Source organism: Schistocerca serialis, unplaced genomic scaffold (genome assembly GCF_023864345.2).
Source record: "Schistocerca serialis cubense isolate TAMUIC-IGC-003099 unplaced genomic scaffold, iqSchSeri2.2 HiC_scaffold_651, whole genome shotgun sequence".
Lineage (NCBI taxonomy): Eukaryota > Metazoa > Arthropoda > Insecta > Orthoptera > Acrididae > Schistocerca > Schistocerca serialis.
In genome coordinates, this window is record NW_026048246.1 from 45,293 (window position 1) to 69,211 (window position 23,919).

The 23,919-nt window shown below is 58.0% G+C and overlaps 1 protein-coding gene across 1 annotated transcript; it reads left to right on the forward strand.

The window, feature by feature from the left end:
- The first annotated feature begins 1,964 nt into the window (after nt 1-1,964).
- On the forward strand, nt 1,965-3,446 carry LOC126449102 (activating signal cointegrator 1 complex subunit 2 homolog). Its single transcript, XM_050091003.1, has 2 exons — nt 1,965-2,381; nt 3,027-3,446. The coding sequence occupies exons 1-2, from the start codon at nt 1,965-1,967 to the stop codon at nt 3,444-3,446; spliced, it is 837 nt and encodes a 278-aa protein (XP_049946960.1).
- The last annotated feature ends 20,473 nt before the right edge of the window (nt 3,447-23,919 follow it).

The following is a 23,919-nucleotide window of genomic DNA, read 5'->3' on the forward strand; positions in this document are numbered from 1 at the left end:
CGGCGTGTTGTTGTGTGGTGTTTGTTTTGTTCGGCTGTGTCGGCGAGCTGTGTTGCGGTGCGTGTGAATGGTGGTGCAAAAGTGCTGGCGTTGGGGGTGCGACTGCGACGGCGGCGAGCCGCGGGCGCGCATGATAGTGATGTTGTGAACAGCGGCTGTGTACGGTAGTGGTGTTGTTGTAGCACGACGTGCATCCGGGCCGGCGCGGAAAGCGCAGTTGCGGGCGGTTGCCCTTCGGTGCCAGCCATGTCGCGTGAGCGGCGGGTTGCTCTGGTGTCGACACGTGGTGCTCTGGGTTGTTGTGTGGTGCCCTTTGGCCGGTGGGGGTGGTTCGCGTGTGTCTCGTTCGCGCTCGGTATCTGGTCGTGGTCGTGCTGCTCCCCGTCTGTCGGCGGTTTTCGACGTCGTCTGTACGTTTTGTTTGTTTGTTTGCGGCGTGCCTGCCGACGTCGTCCCGTCGCGACCTTTCAACCGAAAGTGTGGCGCCCGAAGGTGAACGAACGTAGCCTGACCTCGGCGCTTTACGCTGAGCGAACCGAACCGAACCTAACCTAACCTGTGGTGAGGTGAGCTCAGCCTGAGCCCCTAACGTCTACGTAAGGAAAGCTGTCCGGCTCACGCCTCACGTTTTTTGAACGCTTTTTAACCTACGTTTGACGCTTCTTAACCTAGCACTGACCCCTTAACCTAACGTGTAACCTAACCTAACCTAACCTAACCTAACCTCTGACGCCTGACGTGTTTGAATGCTTAACCTAAGTTTGACGCTTAACCTAACCCAAGTCCCCTTAACCTAACCCACGTCCACCTAACCTAACCTAACCTAACCTAACCTAGACGTGTAAACGTAATGTGTAACGCGTAACGTGTAAGGTCGGCTGTCGTGTGTGCTGACGGCAGATTGGGTTGGTCTGTAGATTCGGATTGCGGTTTGCCTCGGTCGAGGGGTTGGGTCGGAAGCGGCGAGGGGCGGCGGCGCCTGTTGCGCAGGCGGCGTCCGTTTGCGGCGGGCAATTGTTGAGAAACGGCTGTGAATGTTGGCGGGCGAGAGGAGGAGGACGGCGCGCGATGTGGCCCGACGGCTGCGGGCCGATCGGGAAACGGCGGGAGGGCGACGGAAGGCGATGGGGCGGCGGAGGCGCGTTTGCACGGCCGTCATCGCCGCACGCCTCGGCTCGTGTGGCTGTGGCGCCGGCCGCGCTGGCCGGGCTGCCGCGGCGACGGTGTGGGAGTTTTGCCGAAGGTTTGGCCATTGTGGCGGGTCGTCGGCTGGGGCTGTGGGGGCGGCATTTGGGCGGGGGCGGCGATTCTCGGCGGGCCGACCCAGGCTGTAGCGCGCGGTAGCTGCAGTTTGGCCGTGGTTTGCGGCGCTGCCGTGGCGACTGGTTGGCGACTGTGGTGTGGCTGTGTGTAGCCCCATCCTCGGTGGTTTGAAAGGCGCGGGCGGTTGTGGCGCAGGTTTGGGGCTGCTCCGCACAGGCTGTCGGACGTTGGGCGGTAGCAAGCGCGGGAGGCGCGGCGCGGCGGCGCGCAGAGTGGCGGCCGCTCTCTCGGCCGTCCGCGCCCGCCCGCGACACTGGCTGGGCCCTTGTGATTCTCTGCAAGAAAGGGTTGGAGTCCCTTAGCGATCGTAGTGCGTGTGGAAGCCTTGTGCGACTCGCCGCTATCGAGAGCTACAAAACTCTGCGATTCACTTGCTTCTTAGCGAGTACTAAGCAATTTGTCGTGTTATAGGACCGACATAGAGTGTAGGCAAGATAGTGCGGACTAGCCGCACTTGTAGGATGAATAGAGTAGGGGACGACGAGGAGCCAGGGCCCCACCCGCGGGTGGCAAGCCCGCGTTCCTCTAGGCCAGAACAGACACACAGGGCTGAGGTAGAACTCGCGAGCAGGACCACTCAGGGCGCTCGACCGCGACACCCCGCCCCACCGGCCCCTACTCCTGAAGACTTATGCACTGCGATGATTCAAGAGAAACTGGAACAACTCCGCCGCGACCGCGACGCACGAGCAAAGGAACTCGCAAGACGGCGGGAGCAGGACGGCCCAACCACCAGTGCCAACTCATCTTCTGACGACTGCCGAACGAAGAGTCACAATCCGACGGAACAACACAATGCCATGGACTATCAGGACGAATCCAGCGACTCTGATGCACCATTCCAGGAAGTCAGACGCCGCCGGAAAGGCACCAAACGCAGGAAAGCCGAAGAAAATACCCCCATGCAGACGGAACAACGAGCTGTACCCACCACCAACTACTACGCACCACTACAGCAACAGGACCCAGCAATGGAAGACCAACACCAGCCTCAGCCTAACGACACAAATACTCAGGACGCCACAGCTCCGCCGCCGCCGAAACCGAGAATACCACCTGTGACAATCAACTACACTGGAAAATACCTGGAACTAAACGCTCAATTAAAGCAGAAGATCAGCGGACCACTCAAGGCGATCTACAAAAATAATCAGATCAAATACCACTTTGAAACGCTGGCAGACCAACGAGCAGCACTGGACTACCTCCATTCCATCAACATGCCCTATTTCACCCACCAAGCAGCAGAAGACAGAGAACTCCAAGTGGTCCTCAAGAATATCCCAGAGGAAATTACCGAAGACGAACTCGCCGCCGAACTTCGCCACATGCAATTCACAGTCACGAACGTACACCAGTTCAAGAAACGAGACCTGACCTCCAAGAAACTGATTCCACAGTCGGCTTACTGTGTATCTCTGCCACATGGACAGAAGAGCCGCACCATCTACGACGTACAATACCTCTTCCATACCAGAATTAAGGTGGAAGACTACAAGCCACTTGATGGGCCTGCCCAGTGCAAGAAATGCCTCAAATTCAACCACACTGGCCGGTACTGTCAGATGCCGGTCAGGTGTGTACGCTGTGGCGGCCACCACCACGCAAAGGATTGTACCAAGCCACGAACAGAACCACCCATCTGCGCAAACTGTCGCCAAGAAGGCCACCCTGGGACTTGGCGTGGTTGCCCTGAATTTCAGAAGGCGATACACGCCTACCAACTGCGACCTCCACCATCCAAGGAGCCCCAACAACCACCACAGCCGTCGTTTGCGGCGACTCCGAAGGACTTCCCATCTCTCCGAACACCCTGGACGGCTGCATCGTCGTTATTTCAAACACCAACCCAGCAACAACCAACTCGACCGAAAAACACGGCGCGCCAACGACTGCACGATCTTCGCCAGCAACAACAGCAGCAACGATCCACGGACAACGCCCTCGGACTGTCCGATATCATCGCCGCGCTATCTAACATGGGCTCCATCATCAACTTACTAAAAACGAAGAACGTCTTTGCCATCTTAGCAGATACAGCCCGCAAATTCAACGACGCACCGGATCTGTTATCCAAACTACTCACTCTACTGGAAGGAATCATGGCCTTTTTCACCGACTAACATGGATCAAGAGCGGCATCAACACAGAAACCTTACATTCTGCTTTTTTAACGCCAACGGCGTCGCTCCCAAGAAAGTAGAACTCACCGACTTCGTCGAACACCACAAAATTGATGTGCTACTATTGTCCGAAACGCATCTGCGACCCACCCAAACCTTCAACATTCGCAACATGGTGGGATACCGCACTGACCGCCACAATCGGCGCGGTGGAGGTACAGCAATCTACCTGCGATCTTCCCTCACTCACTCTCTCGAAACCTTGCCTGACATGACGAGTCTGGAAGCCACAGCAGTCACGATCGCCACCATACACGGGAAGCTCACGTTCGTCGCAGCCTACTTGAGCCCTGGCGCAGCCTTCACAGATGAAGACTTTATCTCCATCTTTGATCGATACGACAGAGTCCTCCTTTGTGGGGATCTTAATGCGAAGCATGTAGCATGGAACTCGCGGCAGACGAACGCCAAAGGCACCCGTCTCTACGAACTTGAAATTCGGCTCCAAGCATTCACACAAGGTCCTGAAGAACCGACTTACCTGCCTACTGTTCCACGCCATCAGCCGGATGTCCTAGATGTGGCCATAATCAAAAACATGAATCCCGATCTGTCACTCCAGACGATCAATGACTTGACTTCTGACCACCAACCTGTTCTCGGAACACTGTCTGGAGCTCTTCCAATATTGCCACCGAAAACGAAAGTCTCCACAGACTGGATATCCTACGCCAGGTGGCTAAACAACAATGTGCGCCCCACGGAGCCATTAGCAACACCAGAGCAACTCGACGACGCCATCACTCGTCTGACTTCGAAAATCAAGAAGGCCGCTCACCAGGCCTCCACGAAGTTACTCTTCTCGACACCATATCGCGACCCACTGCCGCCGGCACTGCAAGACTTGAAATATTTGAAGAATCGAGCCCGTAAAAAATGGCAACAAACTCGCAACCCAGCATATAGACGAGAAATGCACCAGCTCTCCAGAGAACTCACGTGGCGTTGCAAGGAATGGCGCGCCGAACTATGGGAGGACCGGATGGCACAAATCCAACACCTATCGCGCGATGAATGGGCACTCATCCGTAATATCAAGAAACCCAAGCCACCAAAAACGGCGCTCACGGATGGCACCAACCTAATCTTTGACAACCTCCAAAAGGCCGAACTTTTCGCGGAAACTTACGAAACGCAATCACGCCTGAATTTTGGAGACTTTGAGAACGATGAGGAAGAGGACGCGCGCACTCGGGCAGAGGCACACCACATAAGACAACACCCCAGCGGAGACCGGCCAGAACTGACGTCGCCAAGGGAAATTCGTCGCATTCTCAGGCACTTACACTCCACATCAGCTCCTGGGCCTGACGGAATATCGAACGACCACCTAAAACACCTCCCACGGAAACCGCTAGTGCTACTTACGAGAATATTCAACGAATGCCTGCTGAAGGAGCATTTCCCACCACAATGGAAACTGGCCAAGATTATACCCATCCCGAAACCGGGTAAGGACCTACTCCAGCCTGAGCACCACCGACCAATCAGTCTCCTCTCCACGATGGGCAAAACGTTTGAACGTGTCATCTTGGCCCGCATCAAGCCGCCCCTCTTGGAAAACGACGTCATTCGACCTGACCAATTTGCCTTTCAACCCAAACTTTCCGCTGAAATCCAGCTGCTCCGGATCTCGGAACACCTTACAAACCAAATCAACCTCAACCACTATACAGCAGCCATTTTCCTGGATGTCCAACAAGCTTTTGACAAGGTGTGGCGAGAGAAGCTCTTAAGTAAACTCCGGAACACCACCGACATCCCAAACTGCTACATTAAGATCATCGACAGCTTCCTGACCAACCGCCGTTTTTACGTCCAACAGGCCGAACAACACTCTGACACCAAACCTCTCTCAGACGGCATACCGCAAGGATCGGTACTCTCGCCCATCCTGTTCACCATTTACGTGAATGACATGCCCAAACTGCCGAACATCATGCTCGCACAATTCGCTGATGATACGGCTCTTCTTACCAGTAGCCGTTCATTAGATACAGCCATCACCCGCTTGCAGCACCAGATCGATATCCTCCTCTTGTGGGCAACTGACAACAAAATCACGATCAACGCACTCAAGACGAAGGCCATACTCTTCACTCGCCGGAGACCGATTCTTCACCGCCGCCTCCAGATCAATAACCACGCCATCGATTGGTCCACCACAATGAAGTATTTAGGGGTCACCCTGGACCATAAACTTACATTTTCAGCCCACGTTACCGACAAACGCCTCAAACTCATTCGCGCCATCCATGGACTCTACCCCTTCCTAGCAAGCACTGAGATGAACGTAGCAACGAAGCTCCGCATCTACCGCGCGACAATACTCCCGATGATGTTATATGGTTGCGCTACGTGGGGAATCACATCCACCACCAACATCCGCAAACTACAACGCTTACAAAACCGGTGTCTACGGATCATACTCAAAGCGCCCAGGTGGTCCCGAATTATTTCCTTACATGATGAACTGCAGGTCACACCGATAGATCAAGTAATCCAACTACATGTCCAGCGACTCATCAACAAAATAGACGACTTAAGGTTATCGACAAGGCAACTCGAAGGAGTCGCAACCATCCAACCTGAACCCTGGCATAAAGTCAAGGTTCCTAGGGCCCTCACAACACAATAAAAAAGTGAAGCTAAGGCATGTAGGGCACAAAGGACCCCTGTGAGCCCAAAGTCCTACAAAAGATGACAATAAAGATATCCAAAACCTACCTTTCAAACCCGGAAGTCCAGCCGCCAAAGGCGGTAGCACTTCGGCAACGACACCACACAGGTAAAAAAAAAAAAAAAAAAAAAAAAAAAAAAAAAAAAAAAAAAAAAAAAAAAAAAAAAAAAAAAAAAAGTGATTCTCTGCTCTGCTGTGCTGTGCTTGCGTGCCTGCCGTCCCGCTCGCTCTCGCTCTCGCTCTCGCTGTGTGTTACGCGCGTCGTCGAAATGGCAGATCAGGCGGCTACGAACGAGACTGCTGCGGCACCCGCCGCCACCGGCACTACGAAGAAGGCCAAGTCTGCGTCGTCTGCGAAGAAGCCGCGCGCCAAGCCTGCGCACCCGCGCACCTCTGAGATGGTGACGGCCGCCATCAAGAGTCTGAAGGAGCGCGGCGGGTCGTCGCTGCAGGCGATCAAGAAGTACATTGCCGCGCACTACAAGCTGGACGCGGAGAAGCTGGCGCCGTTTATCAAGAAGTACCTCAAGTCGGCCGTCGTGGCGGGCGAGCTGGTGCAGACGAAGGGGAAGGGCGCGTCCGGCTCGTTCAAGCTTGCCGGCGCCGGCGGCGGGGGGGCGGCCGAGGGCGGCAAGGCTCGTGCTGGCGGTGCCAAGAAGAAGCGCGCCGCTCCGGCCAGCAAGGAGAAGAAGGGCGCCCGTGCGGCCGGCGCAAAGAAGGCTGGTGGCGTGAAGGCGGCGACCGGTCGGAAGGCGGGCGCCGCCAAGAAGGCGTCTGCGGCGTCGGCCGCTCCCGCGGGTGCGAAGAAGGCGGCTGCGGCCAAGCCGGCCAAGGCCAAGTCGCCGTCGAAGGCGAAGAAGGCCGCCAAGGTTCCGACGAAGAAGCCGAAGGCGCCGCGCCCGAAGAAGGCGACGACGCCGTCTAAGGCGAAGGCTTCGCCCAAGAAGAAGAAGTAGAGTAGAGGAGAAAGAGATGGGAAAGGAAGGGTTTGGCGCTTGGCTCCGTCGTCCCCACCCCCCGTCGTCGTCTAGTGGCGCGCAAGAGACGCGCGGCCCAAAACGGCCCTTCTCAGGGCCATCAAAGCACGTCGGGGAAGGTTTTGATTGTCGTGTTGCGTTTGGTGTGGGTGTCTGTCTGTATGCCCGTGGGGATGCTGTTTGCGTGCCGTGGTGGTTGGATTGCGGGGGTCGGTGGCGGGTGTGGGCGGCGGTAGCGGTGGTGGTGGTGGTGTTGTTGTTGTTGTTGAGTGTCGCCGTGCTTTTGGCGGCGGCCGACGGTTGGTTTTTCTGTCACGTTGTTTTTTGAATACGTTGGTTGGGCTTGCCTGCGTTCAGTTCTTCTCGGATGTCTTGTCTCGTCGTGTCCGGTCTTTGTTTGTTTCTTTGTGTGTGTTATGTTTTGCAACGGGGGGGCACGTTGAGATGTGGAAGGAGTCGGCGGGGATTTCGGTGGCGTGTAGAGCGCGCCTGCCTGGCCGTTGGTGCGGGTTTTGTTTTCGAAACGAAAGCGGCGGCCGGCCAGCCACCCGTGCGGTGTGACGTCGGCCGTTGGGTATTGTGCGCTTTGAGCGGCCGGGGAGGGATGATGTGCGATTGTTGCGCGCTGCTAGCAGGCAGGCAGGCAGAGTGAGCGGGTGTGGCGGACGGACGGGAAGTGGTGGTTTTTTTTTTGTGTGGTTGTGGGGCGAGAGGCAGGCGACCGACAAAGTTTGCTCGCGACGGAGAGATGTTAGTGGCCCTGAAAAGGGCCGTTTTTGTTTGTGCGGTGCGGTGCCGCGGCGCGGTTTAGGCGCGCTCGCCGCGGATGCGGCGCGCGAGCTGGATGTCCTTGGGCATGATGGTGACGCGCTTGGCGTGGATTGCGCACAGGTTGGTGTCTTCGAAGAGGCCGACGAGGTAGGCCTCGCTGGCCTCCTGCAGGGCCATGACTGCGGAGCTCTGGAAGCGCAGGTCGGTCTTGAAGTCCTGGGCGATCTCGCGCACTAGGCGCTGGAATGGCAGCTTGCGGATGAGCAGCTCTGTGCTCTTCTGGTAGCGCCTGATTTCTCGCAGGGCGACGGTGCCCGGCCTGTAGCGGTGGGGCTTCTTGACGCCTCCGGTGGCGGGCGCGCTCTTCCTCGCCGCCTTGGTGGCGAGCTGTTTGCGCGGCGCCTTTCCGCCGGTGGACTTGCGGGCCGTTTGCTTTGTGCGGGCCATGGCGGTAGCGGTAGCGGTAGCGGTAGCGGAGCGGCGTGCGTGGAGGTGAGGTGCGGCGCGGCGTCCGGTGCTGCCTTGACAACGGGCCCGCGCGCCTCCGTGCTGCGCTTATATGCCCTCGGTTGCGCGTGGTGGGGGGAGGGCGGGCCAGAGTCTATATAGGGGGGCGGCGGGCGCGCTGGGCGCAGACCGTAGCCGACTCGCCAGCCGCTGCAGCTGCTGTTTGTGCACGTTTTGCTTTGCCCGAGGAAGGAAGGATGACAGGCCGCGGCAAGGGAGGAAAGGGGCTCGGCAAGGGTGGCGCCAAGCGGCACCGCAAGGTGTTGCGCGACAACATCCAGGGCATCACGAAGCCCGCCATCCGCCGCCTGGCTCGCAGGGGCGGCGTGAAGCGCATCTCTGGTCTGATCTACGAGGAGACCCGCGGGGTGCTGAAGGTGTTCCTGGAGAACGTGATCCGCGACGCGGTGACGTACACTGAGCACGCCAAGCGCAAGACTGTGACGGCCATGGACGTGGTGTACGCCCTGAAGAGGCAGGGGCGCACCCTGTACGGTTTCGGCGGTTAGGCTGCGTCGCAGCGGGCGCTGGCCTTCCCGCGGCCGTGCTCGTGGGTGGGAGAGACTAGAAAACGGCCCTTTTCAGGGCCACCACACTGTTCGGAAGTTGAAAAGTGCGAAAGAGTCTGTGTTGTTGCTGCGTGTGTTGTTTGTTTGTTTGTTTCTTTCCGTTTGAGCGACGTGATGTGACTGGGAGGGGAGAAGGAAAGGAAACGTGTCATGTGGCTGGCTGTGTGTGTGTGTGTGAGAGTGGAGCTGCTTCGTTTGTGTTTGTTATTGTGTGTCTTTGTATCGATCGCGATGGAGATGGCGGGCTGTGTGTTGTTGTGCGAGAGGCGGTGATTATTTGCTTGCTTGCGTGGTTTGGCTCTGTGTGTTTGCGGCGGCGTTGGGGTTTCCGAGGCAAGGCGTGTTGGGCATAGGCGGCCGGATCAGCTGTTTGTTTCGTCCGTGTCGACGGCCGTTGCGCGCGGGAGTGGAGGGCGGTGTGTCGACACGCCTCCCTTTAACAATGGTCATTATTGCTGCCGTTGTCGTTTGGAAGGCGACTGCGACCGTGCAAAAAAAAATGTGTGTGTTGGGCCACACGGGCTGTGTGGACGACAAGATGGCGGACGCGCGCCGCCGGCGGCGGCTGTGCTGTGAAAGTGCAAGGTTAAAACAAAACAAAACAAGGTGCGGCGAGGACGACTGAAATTTTGCTTTGGACGTAGGTTTGTGTGGTGGCCCTGAAAAGGGCCGATTGTTGTGGGCCGAGCCGAGCCGAGCCGGCAAAGCGCGTTGCGTGCAGGGGAGCACGCGGCGCTGCGATTGCCTGGCCTCCTTTAGGCCTTCTTCTCGGTCTTCTTTGGCAGCAGGACGGCCTGGATGTTGGGCAGGACACCACCCTGTGCGATGGTGACGCCCGACAGGAGCTTGTTGAGCTCCTCGTCGTTGCGGATGGCAAGCTGCAGGTGGCGCGGGATGATGCGCGTCTTCTTGTTGTCGCGGGCCGCGTTTCCGGCCAGCTCGAGCACCTCAGCCGCGAGGTACTCCATGACGGCGGCGAGGTAGACGGGCGCCCCGGCGCCGACGCGCTCTGCGTAGTTTCCCTTGCGCAGGAGGCGGTGGATTCTGCCGACCGGGAACTGGAGCCCAGCCCTGCTTGAGCGGGACTTTGACTTGCCCTTGACTTTGCCTCCCTTTCCGCGTCCGGACATGGCGATGGGCTAGCGACGGTGCACACGAAACGGAAACGAAAACGACCGGTGCGAGCGGCAGCGAGTCGAGCAGCGGAGTGCGTGCCGGCGCAGCCGACTACTGCATTTGTGCTATCCTCTCTTTCGAGGAGAGCATGTGTGGTGGAGGGTGTTGTCCTCTGGGACATTTCCTCCTCTATGCTTTGTGTGTGGTTTGTCTTTGCTGTCATGTATGTCATGTTATGGTGCAGTGTTTTTGGTGTTGCTGTGCTGCCTTTTAGGCTGTGTTAGTTAGCATGCTTTTTGGTCGTCTGTGTCTGTCCAGTGTTGTGTCGTACTGTCCCAAGTATTTTATTAGTCTGTTGTCAGATCTGGCCGTGTTTTCGTAAAAACTTTCGGCCAGTTCTATGAAGCGCTCGTGGAGCGTTTGTATTCCAGCCGCTTCATGTAGGTCAGCAGTGGGGAAGCGGAAGGGAAGGTGTAGCGCCCTTTTGAGCGCGCGGTTTTGTACTGACTGAAGTTTGCGGAGGTGCCAGTGCGCCGCGTATCCCCAGACAGGGCAAGCGTACTCCATTAGTGGACGTATCAGTGAGCAGTAGGTTCTGACTCCTATGTCAGCCGCTAGGGTGCTTTGGGTGTTTAGGATAGGATACAACATTTGCATCCTACCACTAGCTTTGCGGCGCAAGTCCTCGATGTGAGCCCTCCAGGTGAGCCTGGTGTCGAGGGTGACTCCAAGGTACCTGGCGGTTCTTCGCCATGGGAGTTCTTGGCCGTTCAGCTTAAGCAGTAGCGGCTGACGGGCGGGAGCCCGCTTGCCCAGTTTCCGGGTGATCATAATGGCTTGGGTTTTTGTTTCATTGAGAGTGATGCGCCACTTTTTAGCCCAGCGGCCGGTCTCGTCCAGCGCTGTTTGCAATCTTCGCGTAACCCTGTCTCTGTTCGGGTTACGCGTGAAGAACGCTGTGTCGTCGGCGTATTGGGCAGTGTGCACCAGCGGTACGGTCGGGAGGTCGGCAGTGTACAGGTTGTACAGTACCGGGCCCAGTACCGACCCCTGGGGCACGCCTGCCCTGATGCGCCGTTTTGTTGAAAGCGACGACTCGATCCTAACGGAGAAAGTCCTTTGGGAGAGATAGCTCGCGAGTAGCTTCACTATCGGACCTGGGAAGCCTTGGGAGAATAGCTTGTAGAGAAGCCCGGTGTGCCAGACAGAGTCAAAGGCAGCGGCTACGTCAAGTAGCACTACCCCGCAGTAACTTTTGCGATTGAAGCTTTCAGTAGCTGCTTCAACGACCCTCATTAGTTGCTGGGGCGCGGAGTGTTCCTGCCTGAAACCGAACTGAAAGTCAGGCAGGATTTGTTGTATTCTGACGTGGTCGAGAATGGGAATAAGTAGCAGGCGTTCGTAGATTTTGCTAAGGGTTGGCAAAAGGCTGATAGGTCGGTGGTTCTGCGGGATAACCGGGTCTTTACCGGGTTTCGCGATCGCGACGACTTCTGCGTGTTTCCAGCACCTTGGAAACTTGCGGGAACGCGTGATCTCATTAAAGATATTTGCGATGTGGGCTACGGCAGGGGGTGGGAGGTGTTTCACTACTACGTTGTTGAGCTGGTCGTGGCCAGGGGCTCTTTTGTTGGGTAGGGACCTGATTACTCTGTTCACGTCGTCGGGTGTGAAGAGCGGTGTGTTTTCTTCGTCGTCATCGGCGTCGTCCGCCGCGAGGAATGTGGCGAGCTGACGTCGAACAACGGCTTCATGGTCCCTGTCCTGCGCCTCTGCGGGGCGGAACTGTTTTTCAAAGGCATCTGCCAGGGCATTTGCCTTATCTGCGGTGCTAAAGACAAGTCCGCGCTCGCCGTGCAGAGGTGGCAGTCTGGCGCGTCTTTTGGTAATCTGCTTGGTCGCCTGCCAGAGGCTATTGTCGTCCACGCGGAGGGCCGAAAGTCGCGCCGACCATTGCTGGTTGCGGTGCTCAGTGAGTGCGACCTTGAGCTCTCTTTGTAGGCGGTTCAGTAGCCTCCTAGTTACGGGGTTCTTTGTGAGCTTCCACTCTTTGGCGATCCTATTTTTGTTTCTAATTTGGGCAAGCAGGTGCGGCGGGAGTTGCTTAACTGGGGGAGGGCCGTCCGGTGGCCGTGGTGTGGCCTCCTTTGCTGCTTGCAGGATCGTGCTGGTGAGATCTTTAAGCGCCTGTTCTGCAGAATCTGCAGTTGGAGGCGGGGCCTGGGCAATTGCTGAAGTTACGTCAACTTTGAATTGCTCCCAGTTAGTGCGCTTGTATGAGATGTGTTGTTGCTGGAGAGGTACCCAGTCTCCTATGTCGACCTCGAGAATCACGGGATTGTGATCGGAAGACATTCGGTTAACCGATTGCGCGGTCACAAATCCCGTTATTCTTTTGGTGAGCGCTATGTCGAGGACGTCCGCCCTTCCCCCGTTTCTGGGGAAGTGGGTGGGCTCCTCTGGACCCCATATGTGAAAGTGGTGGGTGCGCGCGAGTCGTTGCAGTTGACGACCAGCTCTGTTTGAGTTTCGCGAGTGCCAGTCTGCGTGCTTGGCGTTCAGGTCGCCGCCAATGAAGAGTTTTCCTCTGATTTGTCCTAGGGCTGCTATGTCGTCCTCCTCCAGAGTGTAGGAGGGAGGGCGATATGCTGCAACGACAGTGAGGGGCCCTGTGACAGTGGCAATCTCTATTGCCGCTGTTTCTATTTGCCTAGTTGCTGGTGGGTGGACCTGATGATGGGGGATTCCTCGTTTGACGTATGTTGCTACCCCGCCTCCAGCGGTGGGCCGGTCGGTCCTATAGCAGTTGTAGTTGGGTACCGACACCCTTACACCCGGTTTTAGGTGTGTCTCGGCCACCATACATACGTCTATGTTTTCATCGCGTAGAAACTCGCGGAACTCGTTGTTTTGTCCGACGATACCGTTTGCGTTGAAGACGCACATTCTGAGTCCTTGGATGTGGGGTCGTCTATCCATCACTTGGGGGAGGATTTCTCTGCTGTAGTCGCATTGTTATGCGACCCTTGGAGCACCAAATTGATGGCGGTTAGAATTTGGGCGTTCTGTTGCCTGATTTCGTGGAGCAGTTGCGTTAGGAGGCCTAACGTTTGCTCCACAACTCCTGACGGCCGTAGGGCATTTGCACTCTCTTCAGAAGTGCTGGGCTGAGGGCCTTGTGACGAGCACTCAGCTGCCGCTACTGGCTGCAGACTGGACTTACGAGTTTGAGGGGAGGAGGCTTCCCTGGACGTTTCTCCGTTAGCGGGGATCGGCTGCTGGGCTAAGTGTATTGTGGGAGTCGTTTGTTGACTCCTGTCAGTACCTGCCACTGTCGCGTAGCTTGCGCTACCTCGCGGTCTCGAACGGGTAGTTGTTGGTCGCGTATGTGGATTGGCCGGCGCTCTCGAGTGCGTTGGTGGATTGGCCGGCGCTCTCGAGTTCGTAGGACCGCCGCCGCGGTTGGTTTTCTGTGAGGCGGGGGGCTTGGTGCCTTGTGCGCGTAGGCGGTACTCTTTTTGTACACGGCAGCCTTGGTAGAAGGCGCCGTGTCCAGATTCGCCGCATAGGGCGCACTTGCTTTTCGGATCGCCTCTCTCTAAGGAGCACTCGGATGTGGGGTGCCCTTCTGCGCATTTCATGCACCGAGTTGGCATGTCGCAGTGCTTGGCAACGTGCCCTAATCCTTGGCAGTTGTAGCACTGCACGTTGCCACTTTTCCTGCGTAGTGGTTCGACTGTGACAGGCACTGACAGGACGTGTGTAATGTGTTTCTGCCTGTTTTGAGGGGTGTCAGGTAAATTGGTTTGATACAGTGGCCATTTGTTACCACTGTATACTTCCCTCATGTGGGTGACGCTATTAACTTCGAAGCCCTGCCTCTGCAGGTCCTTCTTAATAGCGTCAGTGCCAACTTTGCGGGGTAAGTCCCTTATTACCAGCTTCATCAGTCGCTGCTTGGCTGTGGGGAAGGTGTAGTGGGGGACTTTATGTTCAGAGAGCAGGGCCTTCACAGCAGTGTAATCGTCCAGCTCTCTGAACATGAGTTTGATTTTGTCCCCTCCGGCGGACTTAGCAGTAAACTGCTTCTCGCCTAAGCAGTTACTGACGAGGGAGTGAAGCTCCTCGTAGTTGTTGCTGAATTCGGCGATTATGGGGGGGAGTCTGTGTCTTTGTGTGTGTGTGGGTTGTGGCGCATCACCACTCGCGGTCGCGGGTACCGCTTCGTCCTCGTCAGACAGCGGCAGGAACTTATTGCTTGTGGAAGCAATGCCTCTCGCCTGCTGAGTGACGGGTAAGCGGGCGGTTTTCCGCGCTTTCTGAAAACCATCGCCATCGGTGCCTGATGTTTGGGGCTCGGTAGTGTCTGCGGAGGTGGTCGCGCGGGATTCGTCGATGACGAGGGGGCAGTCTGACTCGTCTCCGCTCCCTGAGGGGGAGGGAGTACGTGCCTTGGTGGTGGGCGGTGGAATTGATGACGCTTTTTTGGTTTGTTTGCGCCTGACAGTGGTTTTGTGCTTTCTGGCACTTTTTACCACGTCTTTGATGCGCTTGGGTGGGGCAGATGGGTGTTGGGACGTGGTTTGATCAGGAGGAGAGGGTTTAGGAGCGGGAGCGGTCTTTTTGGGTAGGGCTATGGGGTTTGGTTTAGGGAGGATACTGACCGGTAGGTGTTTCCTTTGCGCAGGGGTGAGGTGCTGCGCCAGCGCTTGTGCCTGCCCTGTGCTGATCATCAGGGTGGCCATAGACATCCTACCGCTGGTGGGTGGAAGAGAAGAACTTCTTTTTGTTGTATATTCCCCGTTTGCATGTCGCACGCAAGTAAGGGAAGCAAAGTCGATGGCTGCCGTGGGACTACCAGTCGCCGCCTTTGTTGCCGTCACCGTTAGGTTTCCGGCGGCAGAACCTGGTCCTATCTCACTAACAGGCGCGGGACACTGGCCAGAGGCCAGGCCCTGACCTGTGAATGCCCTAACGCTCGGGGGAGCAGAGCTATTCTCTGCGGCAGCTGAAGCGCTCGAGCCAACCGGAAAAGCGACCGGCGGAAACGAAGAGACGGCGTCGTTGCCACCAGCAGCAGGCTGCTGGGGCCCCAAGGCGCCACTGCAACTTGGCATCGCAATCGAAGAATCGCTCGACATCGGCAATCTGCTGTGAGTGCTCGTTTACGCCTTAATAAAGGCGCATCCGAAAGACACCCCTGGTTTGTCACCCGTACAAGCGGGGGCCTATGGCTTCGCGTAACAGACTGACGGAGACTTGCTCAACGCCCGACTGCCGCTCGGCGAATGCCGGCGCAGCCGGGGTGGGGGTGCTTTATGGGCTCGGGTGCGGCGGCCGGTTGCGCGCGCGCCCCATTGGTCGGCGGCCGCAACAGGGCGAGCTGGTAAAGGTGCGGCGGCGGCTGGCGGCGGGTGCCACTGTGTGGGGAGACGCTGACTAGAGCGGAGCGCTTGCTACTGGTGTTGCTGCTGCCGTACGTTCGTTCGAGATGCCGCCCAAGACTAGCGGGAAGGCCGCCAAGAAGGCTGGCAAGGCGCAGAAGAACATTTCGAAGGGCGACAAGAAGAAGAAGCGCAAGAGGAAGGAGAGCTATGCCATCTACATCTACAAGGTGCTGAAGCAGGTGCACCCTGACACGGGCATCTCGTCGAAGGCGATGAGCATCATGAACAGCTTCGTGAACGACATTTTCGAGCGCATTGCGGCCGAGGCTTCTCGCCTGGCGCACTACAACAAGCGCTCGACCATCACGTCCCGCGAGATCCAGACCGCTGTGCGGCTGTTGCTGCCTGGCGAGCTGGCCAAGCACGCCGTGAGCGAGGGCACGAAGGCGGTGACCAAGTACACGAGCTCCAAGTAAGGAGGTGGCTCTGGAATGGAAGGAAGGATGGAGAAGGCTCCTCCGTTGCGAGAGCGGCAAAACGGCCCTTTTCAGGGCCACCAACGTGCCTTTGCGGGAAGGGCGGAATTGTTGTTGTTGTTGTTGTTGTTGTTTTGTGGACGGCTGTGATGTGTGCACTTTGATTGTGGGTGGGGGGGTCCGCGTCAAAGCGTTGTTGCGGGGTACGGCCACGAGGTTGGTCGCCGTGGCGTGGAATGGTGGCACGCCTCGTTGGCGTTGTGTCACCGTAACGACGGCCGTCTGCGGGTTTGGTTTGCACATCACACATGGCGAGGGTGAGATGTGAAATGTTTTGCCGCCCACTATTCCCTTTGCTGTACGCCGAGTTGACAATGGTGCGACGTAACTGCAGCGTGGAGGTGTGTGGAGTGACGTTGAAATGAACGTGCCATTAAGACGCATTGTTGTTGTATTGTACTGTACGTGTACGGCGACACGCACGATGATGTACCATTCGACTCTGATTTTTGATAGCCGTGTCTGACTGATTGCGTACGACGCACGCACACCGATGTCGTCATTCGAGATGCACGCGTGTCCAGTGCAGTACAGTAAGCGCGACGCTAGACGACGGCGGCGGCGGCGGCGGCGGTCGTTTTTGGCGAATGTCTGTACACGTGTTTGTCTGTGTCCATCCGGTATGTATTTGTTTGTTTGACATAGTTTTGTGTGTCGGTGACGTGGTCCGATCCGTCGCCCCCTGAGTAACTGTCGATCGGCGCGATAGACCGGCGTCACGCAACTGAACCGAAGTCTTGGGCACACCCGTCATACTGTTGTACACCGTCGCGCCGAGAACGGTAACGAAAGGTTGACTTTGATCGGTCGAATGTCTGGGCAGAACGTGAGGAATGAGGCAAGAGTGCAGGAGGAACGGACAGAGGGGGGGCAAAAAGAGAGAGGAAGGGAAAAAGGGAGAAACGCATTCGTAGAGCAACGGAACGGTCCCGTGTCGGAGGCGTATGGGAGCCGCACTGAAATGCGTTTAACGGCGGCGCGGCTGCAAGTGTCTGCCGTGGTGAACGTTACCTTTGACGGCTGCATTGGGCTTTTGCCTTTGCTTTTTGCTTTCGCTTTCCCGGATGTACGTAACGTTTGTTGATATGGTTCTGAGGAAGAGTGTATGACAGTGCCGTGCCGTGCCGTCCATGTTCGTGTGCCCTCCCATTGTGTGTATGCTATTGTCTGTGTACTTGAATGATGTATGTAGGTGTTTAGTGGACATGTTTTACCAGTGGGGGGGAAATGGATCGTCGATAGTTGCCGTCACTCTGTCACGGCCGAGATGACGCACCCTCCCTACAGAAAGGTGTCGAGAAAGTGTGTGTGTGTGTTTTTAGCGAATTGCGTCCGTGAATTGGCAGTGTTTGGAGGTGGGCGTGCCCTGCATGTGGCCCGGAAGGCTGTTCGTTTGGCGGTAGTGTTGTGTGGACAGGGGAGGGGCATGCGTAACGCTGCTGGCATGGCATTCGGGAGATGGGAGGGGGCAAACGAGGAGCGGCGGCCAAAGACGGGACGGGGAGGGGCGCGGTGTGGGTGGCTTGCGCCTGTGCTCGGCGTTGTGGTTTGTGCAAAAGAGGAGGAGAAAAACAATGAGGTGCCAGGGAGGGGAGCGTTGTTGTGTTGTGGTTGTCGCGTCAGTGAACGTGGCGAGACGGACGGATGCGCGGAGGGGCGGGGGCGGGGGCGGGGGCGGCGCATTTCGCCGGTGCCGTGCCATGCCTGAAAGCCGCGTGGTCGCTGTGTTGTTGGTGGCGTGGGGGCGAGGAGAGTACCGTACGGGTGTGCTTGTGCGCCGGAAATGGCACACTGCGCCTGCCCGTCTTGGAGGCTGATGGCTGTGGTGTGGAAATGGGGCGCGGTGATGTTGAAGCAGTTGAAGAACAGAAAAAGAAACCAAAAACGTAAGGGGGAGGCCATGGCGTGATGCGGCGGCGGTGGTGAGAGCGGGAAAAACAAAACAACAAAAAAAGAAGGGAAAACAACAAGAAACAAAAAAAAGAAAACAAAAAGTCTATCAAGATTAAAATGTAAATGGAAATGGACCCAGGTATAACCTCCCCGCACAAATAGCAGAGGGTCCGATGATAATAAAAATGTGCCAGAATGTTAACGTCCCTACAAAACAAACCCAACGATAAGTAACAGTGCAACAGACATAATGAAACGTGATACATTGTATGAGGGCAGCAGCGTTGACCTTTGGCCCTGTATTCAGAATAAAAAGAGCCAAAGATCGTTACCCCAATGAAAAAAGACACACACACAAAAAAAACAAACAAAAAAGTGCATTTATATCTGCTCCTCAATTGTAGATACCCCTTACACAGCTGTGTGCAATGAATGAGTGCTGGCTGGTAATTAATTGCACTCCTTGGAGGGAAATGCCATAGGAAGTAGTCTTTAAAAAGTGAATGTTTTTCTTTAAAAAAAAAAAAAAAAAAGTTACTTGAGAAAAAACGTAATATTGGGGCATTTGTTGTTGAACAAAATAAGTACAATTAACATACGTTATCAGATTTGCGCAATGCAGCTTCACACTACCTTGTTATTATAACACAATATACTGTACATCGTCCCGAACCGTGACCAGAGTCGCGAGACGAGCAGAGCACGCCGCCGACGCCCGCTCAGTACAACCGTCCACCCGCTACTACTGTCGACTGACTACTACCTCTCCCGACTCGCGCTACAATATATATATAACAACTGTTCCTGGCGACTCGCTGCGTGCCACTACTGTCGTCTGGCTGGGTCCAAGCGCCGACTAGCAACGATAAATAAGTCTCTGGTCAGACAGAGATGCTGTCATGCCTCGCCATCGCTCTGGTAATGAATACATACGTGTTGCAGCGTGCGCACCACCGGAACACGCAGTGGCGGAGCCAAAGACTGTGTTGTCGAGGTCGAGTGCGTGCGGGAAGAGAGGCAGCGTCGGCACGGAGATGCAAGCGAGCGAGACGCACGGGGGCTGCGGCGTGGCGCGTTTGCGGTTGGCGCCTTTGGTGGCAACGGCCGGGACAAGCAGCGGTGTATGGTGTGGTGCGGGGCGGACAGGGGCGGCGGTGGACGGGGAGGAGGAGGCGGCGCGACGACGGCATGGGGGCGAAAACGGGACGGGGGACGGGGGATGTTGAGAGGCGTCACGCGCGGACAGGACACAGACACACAGATTGGAAGGGAGGGTGCGCGGTAGTAGTTGGGAATGTGCGTACCGTGCGGGATGGGAGTGGGCGAGGAACACGGTCGTGGCCCCTGTTTTGGGTGCGTGTGATGACGTCGGTGTGTTGTGGGAAGGGAAGGGAGAATAATAGGCTGTGGCGGCGGCGCGTAATGGGCGTAGGCCGAAAAGAGAAAGGAACGTGGGCAGTGTGTTGGCAAGCGTCGGTTCGACTGCGACGTTGATGGGCAGGGCAGGGCAAGGTTAATGGTGGTAGGAGTAGGCGTGTGGGCGCAAAAATCCGCTGCTGCAGGCGGTGCCGTAACCGCCATGGCGGGAAGGAGAGAGGGCCCTAAGAAAGAAAGAAAAGAAAGAAAGAAAGAAAGAAAGAAACAAATAAGAAAAAAAAAAGGAGGGGGGGGGGCGAAAGTGGAGAGGCGGTGGTGTGAGAAGGGCGGGGGCGGAAGGAAGGACAAGAGGCGAGGCGACGGCTTGCTTTGTGTATCGGTCGGTCTGGCTATGCTTCGTTTTCTGCAGCAGGGTCGGTGCGCGGCAGTGGGAACGCCTGGCGGCTGGACTGGACGGCCAGCAATGCGGTTGGATGGGCGGCCACAGCACCGCACCTGTGCCCGAGGAGGAGACGCTGGCGGCGGGCCCTGAGGTGAGGCCGGCTGGGGCTGTGGATGTGTAGGTGTGCGCCGCTGCAGCAACAACGAGTAAAACGCGAGAAGAAGGGATGGCGGTAGAGAGAAAAAGGTCGGCACGGCCATTGCGCGATGTGGCGTGTTGTGACGGGGTTTGCTCACTTGCCCCGTTGTGTTGATGCGCAGGCAGACGCGTACAGGGAGACGAGCCCGGTCTGCAGCAGGGTGTGGCTGCCGAGTGCAGAGCAGCGGCGGCTCGGTTCGGTTCGGCCCGGCCCGGCGGGCCGCGCTGTTGTCGCGGACGTGAGCGCCCCCTGGCGGGTGGCCGGAGGCGGCGCGGCGTGTTGGACGTGTGGCTGGTGGCAGTGCACAATTTGCGAGTGGCTGGCGGTGTGGTGTGGCGGTTGGCGCGTGGGGCGGCGGAGAGAGAGAGAGAGAGAGAGGAGAGGTATGTGTTGCGGGCGCCCTTTGCTGCGCTGCGTCGTTGCGTGTGCCGTACAGGGCGGGCGCTTGTCGACTGTGTGGGCGGTGTGGTGAATTGGCGGCGTTGTGCCGCGTGTGCCCGGCCGAAGGCGTCGGGAAAAACAGAAGGAAAGGAGAGAGTGTGAGTGGGTCCGGTGTGCGTAGGCCCGTGATGTCGCGTCACGCCGTGTCATGTTTGTGAAACGGCTGCCGGGAGGTGTGGTAGCGAGCCGGTCGGTGTCAGTGCGAAGGGGAATGTGCGTGCGTTTGGCGGTTTCGGTGTGCTTTTTGCGGCGTGAGAGTGGGAATTAGTGGGGCCGGCTGTTGTGTTGGTTCCTTGTGTCTTGTGTCGTGTAGCTTGATGGCAACGTGGAAGGACGCCGGTTTCGTTTCGAGCCTTGCGTGTGGTTGTCGACGTTGACTGGTTGGCGTGTGCCGATGCACGTGCATGTGTGGGTCGCGAGTGCGTTTTTGGCTGGCTGTGTGTGTGTGTTGGGGGGGAAGGGGGAGGCGGTGGTGAAAGTGCAGTCGTTGCCACGGGCGTCGTCGGGTGGGGCTGGGGCTGTGCGTCGTGGCGGAAAGGTGGTAGGTTGCGGGAAGCGAGCCCGTCGTTGACGGTGTCGCGTGAGTGTTGTGAATCGAGTGGGGCGCGGGGCGCGGGGCGCGGGGCGCGGGACAGGAGCAGCGTGCCGCTGCGTCGTGGCCGTCAGCAGAGGCTGTGCGTGTGCGTGTCCTTTTTGTGGGCGGTTCGTGCGAGGCGTTTTTTGTTTTTTTTGTTTGTTTTGTTTTGTGTTGCCCTAGTTGTTAGTTTATTTTGTTTGTTTTTTGGTGTTTGTTTGTTATTTTGAGACGACGACTGGTTGGTGGCGTGCGCGCGAAGTGGCGGTGTGCGCCTCCCGTGTCGTTTTTGTGTGTGTGTGTGTGTGTGTGTGTGTGTTTGTTTTTTTTTGTTTTTTTTTTCTTTTGTGTGTTTTTTTTTGCACTGGGCCCCGGGGGGGGGGGGGGGGGGGTGGGTGGGTGCGTGTCGATTGCCGGCTGGCGAAAGGTGCGCCATCGGCGGGGTGGGTCGCCGGCACAAGTAGAGGCGGCGGCGGCGGCGGCGGCGTGTTGTTGTGTGGTGTTTGTTTTGTTCGGCTGTGTCGGCGAGCTGTGTTGCGGTGCGTGTGAATGGTGGTGCAAAAGTGCTGGCGTTGGGGGTGCGACTGCGACGGCGGCGAGCCGCGGGCGCGCATGATAGTGATGTTGTGAACAGCGGCTGTGTACGGTAGTGGTGTTGTTGTAGCACGACGTGCATCCGGGCCGGCGCGGAAAGCGCAGTTGCGGGCGGTTGCCCTTCGGTGCCAGCCATGTCGCGTGAGCGGCGGGTTGCTCTGGTGTCGACACGTGGTGCTCTGGGTTGTTGTGTGGTGCCCTTTGGCCGGTGGGGGTGGTTCGCGTGTGTCTCGTTCGCGCTCGGTATCTGGTCGTGGTCGTGCTGCTCCCCGTCTGTCGGCGGTTTTCGACGTCGTCTGTACGTTTTGTTTGTTTGTTTGCGGCGTGCCTGCCGACGTCGTCCCGTCGCGACCTTTCAACCGAAAGTGTGGCGCCCGAAGGTGAACGAACGTAGCCTGACCTCGGCGCTTTACGCTGAGCGAACCGAACCGAACCTAACCTAACCTGTGGTGAGGTGAGCTCAGCCTGAGCCCCTAACGTCTACGTAAGGAAAGCTGTCCGGCTCACGCCTCACGTTTTTTGAACGCTTTTTAACCTACGTTTGACGCTTCTTAACCTAGCACTGACCCCTTAACCTAACGTGTAACCTAACCTAACCTAACCTAACCTAACCTCTGACGCCTGACGTGTTTGAATGCTTAACCTAAGTTTGACGCTTAACCTAACCCAAGTCCCCTTAACCTAACCCACGTCCACCTAACCTAACCTAACCTAACCTAACCTAGACGTGTAAACGTAATGTGTAACGCGTAACGTGTAAGGTCGGCTGTCGTGTGTGCTGACGGCAGATTGGGTTGGTCTGTAGATTCGGATTGCGGTTTGCCTCGGTCGAGGGGTTGGGTCGGAAGCGGCGAGGGGCGGCGGCGCCTGTTGCGCAGGCGGCGTCCGTTTGCGGCGGGCAATTGTTGAGAAACGGCTGTGAATGTTGGCGGGCGAGAGGAGGAGGACGGCGCGCGATGTGGCCCGACGGCTGCGGGCCGATCGGGAAACGGCGGGAGGGCGACGGAAGGCGATGGGGCGGCGGAGGCGCGTTTGCACGGCCGTCATCGCCGCACGCCTCGGCTCGTGTGGCTGTGGCGCCGGCCGCGCTGGCCGGGCTGCCGCGGCGACGGTGTGGGAGTTTTGCCGAAGGTTTGGCCATTGTGGCGGGTCGTCGGCTGGGGCTGTGGGGGCGGCATTTGGGCGGGGGCGGCGATTCTCGGCGGGCCGACCCAGGCTGTAGCGCGCGGTAGCTGCAGTTTGGCCGTGGTTTGCGGCGCTGCCGTGGCGACTGGTTGGCGACTGTGGTGTGGCTGTGTGTAGCCCCATCCTCGGTGGTTTGAAAGGCGCGGGCGGTTGTGGCGCAGGTTTGGGGCTGCTCCGCACAGGCTGTCGGACGTTGGGCGGTAGCAAGCGCGGGAGGCGCGGCGCGGCGGCGCGCAGAGTGGCGGCCGCTCTCTCGGCCGTCCGCGCCCGCCCGCGACACTGGCTGGGCCCTTGTGATTCTCTGCTCTGCTGTGCTGTGCTTGCGTGCCTGCCGTCCCGCTCGCTCTCGCTCTCGCTCTCGCTGTGTGTTACGCGCGTCGTCGAAATGGCAGATCAGGCGGCTACGAACGAGACTGCTGCGGCACCCGCCGCCACCGGCACTACGAAGAAGGCCAAGTCTGCGTCGTCTGCGAAGAAGCCGCGCGCCAAGCCTGCGCACCCGCGCACCTCTGAGATGGTGACGGCCGCCATCAAGAGTCTGAAGGAGCGCGGCGGGTCGTCGCTGCAGGCGATCAAGAAGTACATTGCCGCGCACTACAAGCTGGACGCGGAGAAGCTGGCGCCGTTTATCAAGAAGTACCTCAAGTCGGCCGTCGTGGCGGGCGAGCTGGTGCAGACGAAGGGGAAGGGCGCGTCCGGCTCGTTCAAGCTTGCCGGCGCCGGCGGCGGGGGGGCGGCCGAGGGCGGCAAGGCTCGTGCTGGCGGTGCCAAGAAGAAGCGCGCCGCTCCGGCCAGCAAGGAGAAGAAGGGCGCCCGTGCGGCCGGCGCAAAGAAGGCTGGTGGCGTGAAGGCGGCGACCGGTCGGAAGGCGGGCGCCGCCAAGAAGGCGTCTGCGGCGTCGGCCGCTCCCGCGGGTGCGAAGAAGGCGGCTGCGGCCAAGCCGGCCAAGGCCAAGTCGCCGTCGAAGGCGAAGAAGGCCGCCAAGGTTCCGACGAAGAAGCCGAAGGCGCCGCGCCCGAAGAAGGCGACGACGCCGTCTAAGGCGAAGGCTTCGCCCAAGAAGAAGAAGTAGAGTAGAGGAGAAAGAGATGGGAAAGGAAGGGTTTGGCGCTTGGCTCCGTCGTCCCCACCCCCCGTCGTCGTCTAGTGGCGCGCAAGAGACGCGCGGCCCAAAACGGCCCTTCTCAGGGCCATCAAAGCACGTCGGGGAAGGTTTTGATTGTCG

What these genes read in the sequence shown, in the direction of transcription:
- LOC126449102 (XM_050091003.1), top strand. Translation starts at nt 1,965, where the DNA reads ATGATTCAAGAGAAACTGGAACAACTCCGCCGCGACCGCGACGCACGA. An exon ending in CGAAACCGAGAATACCACCT is followed by an intron (nt 2,382 to 3,026) that starts GTGACAATCAAC and finishes CCTGAATTTCAG; the next exon opens with AAGGCGATACACGCCTACCA.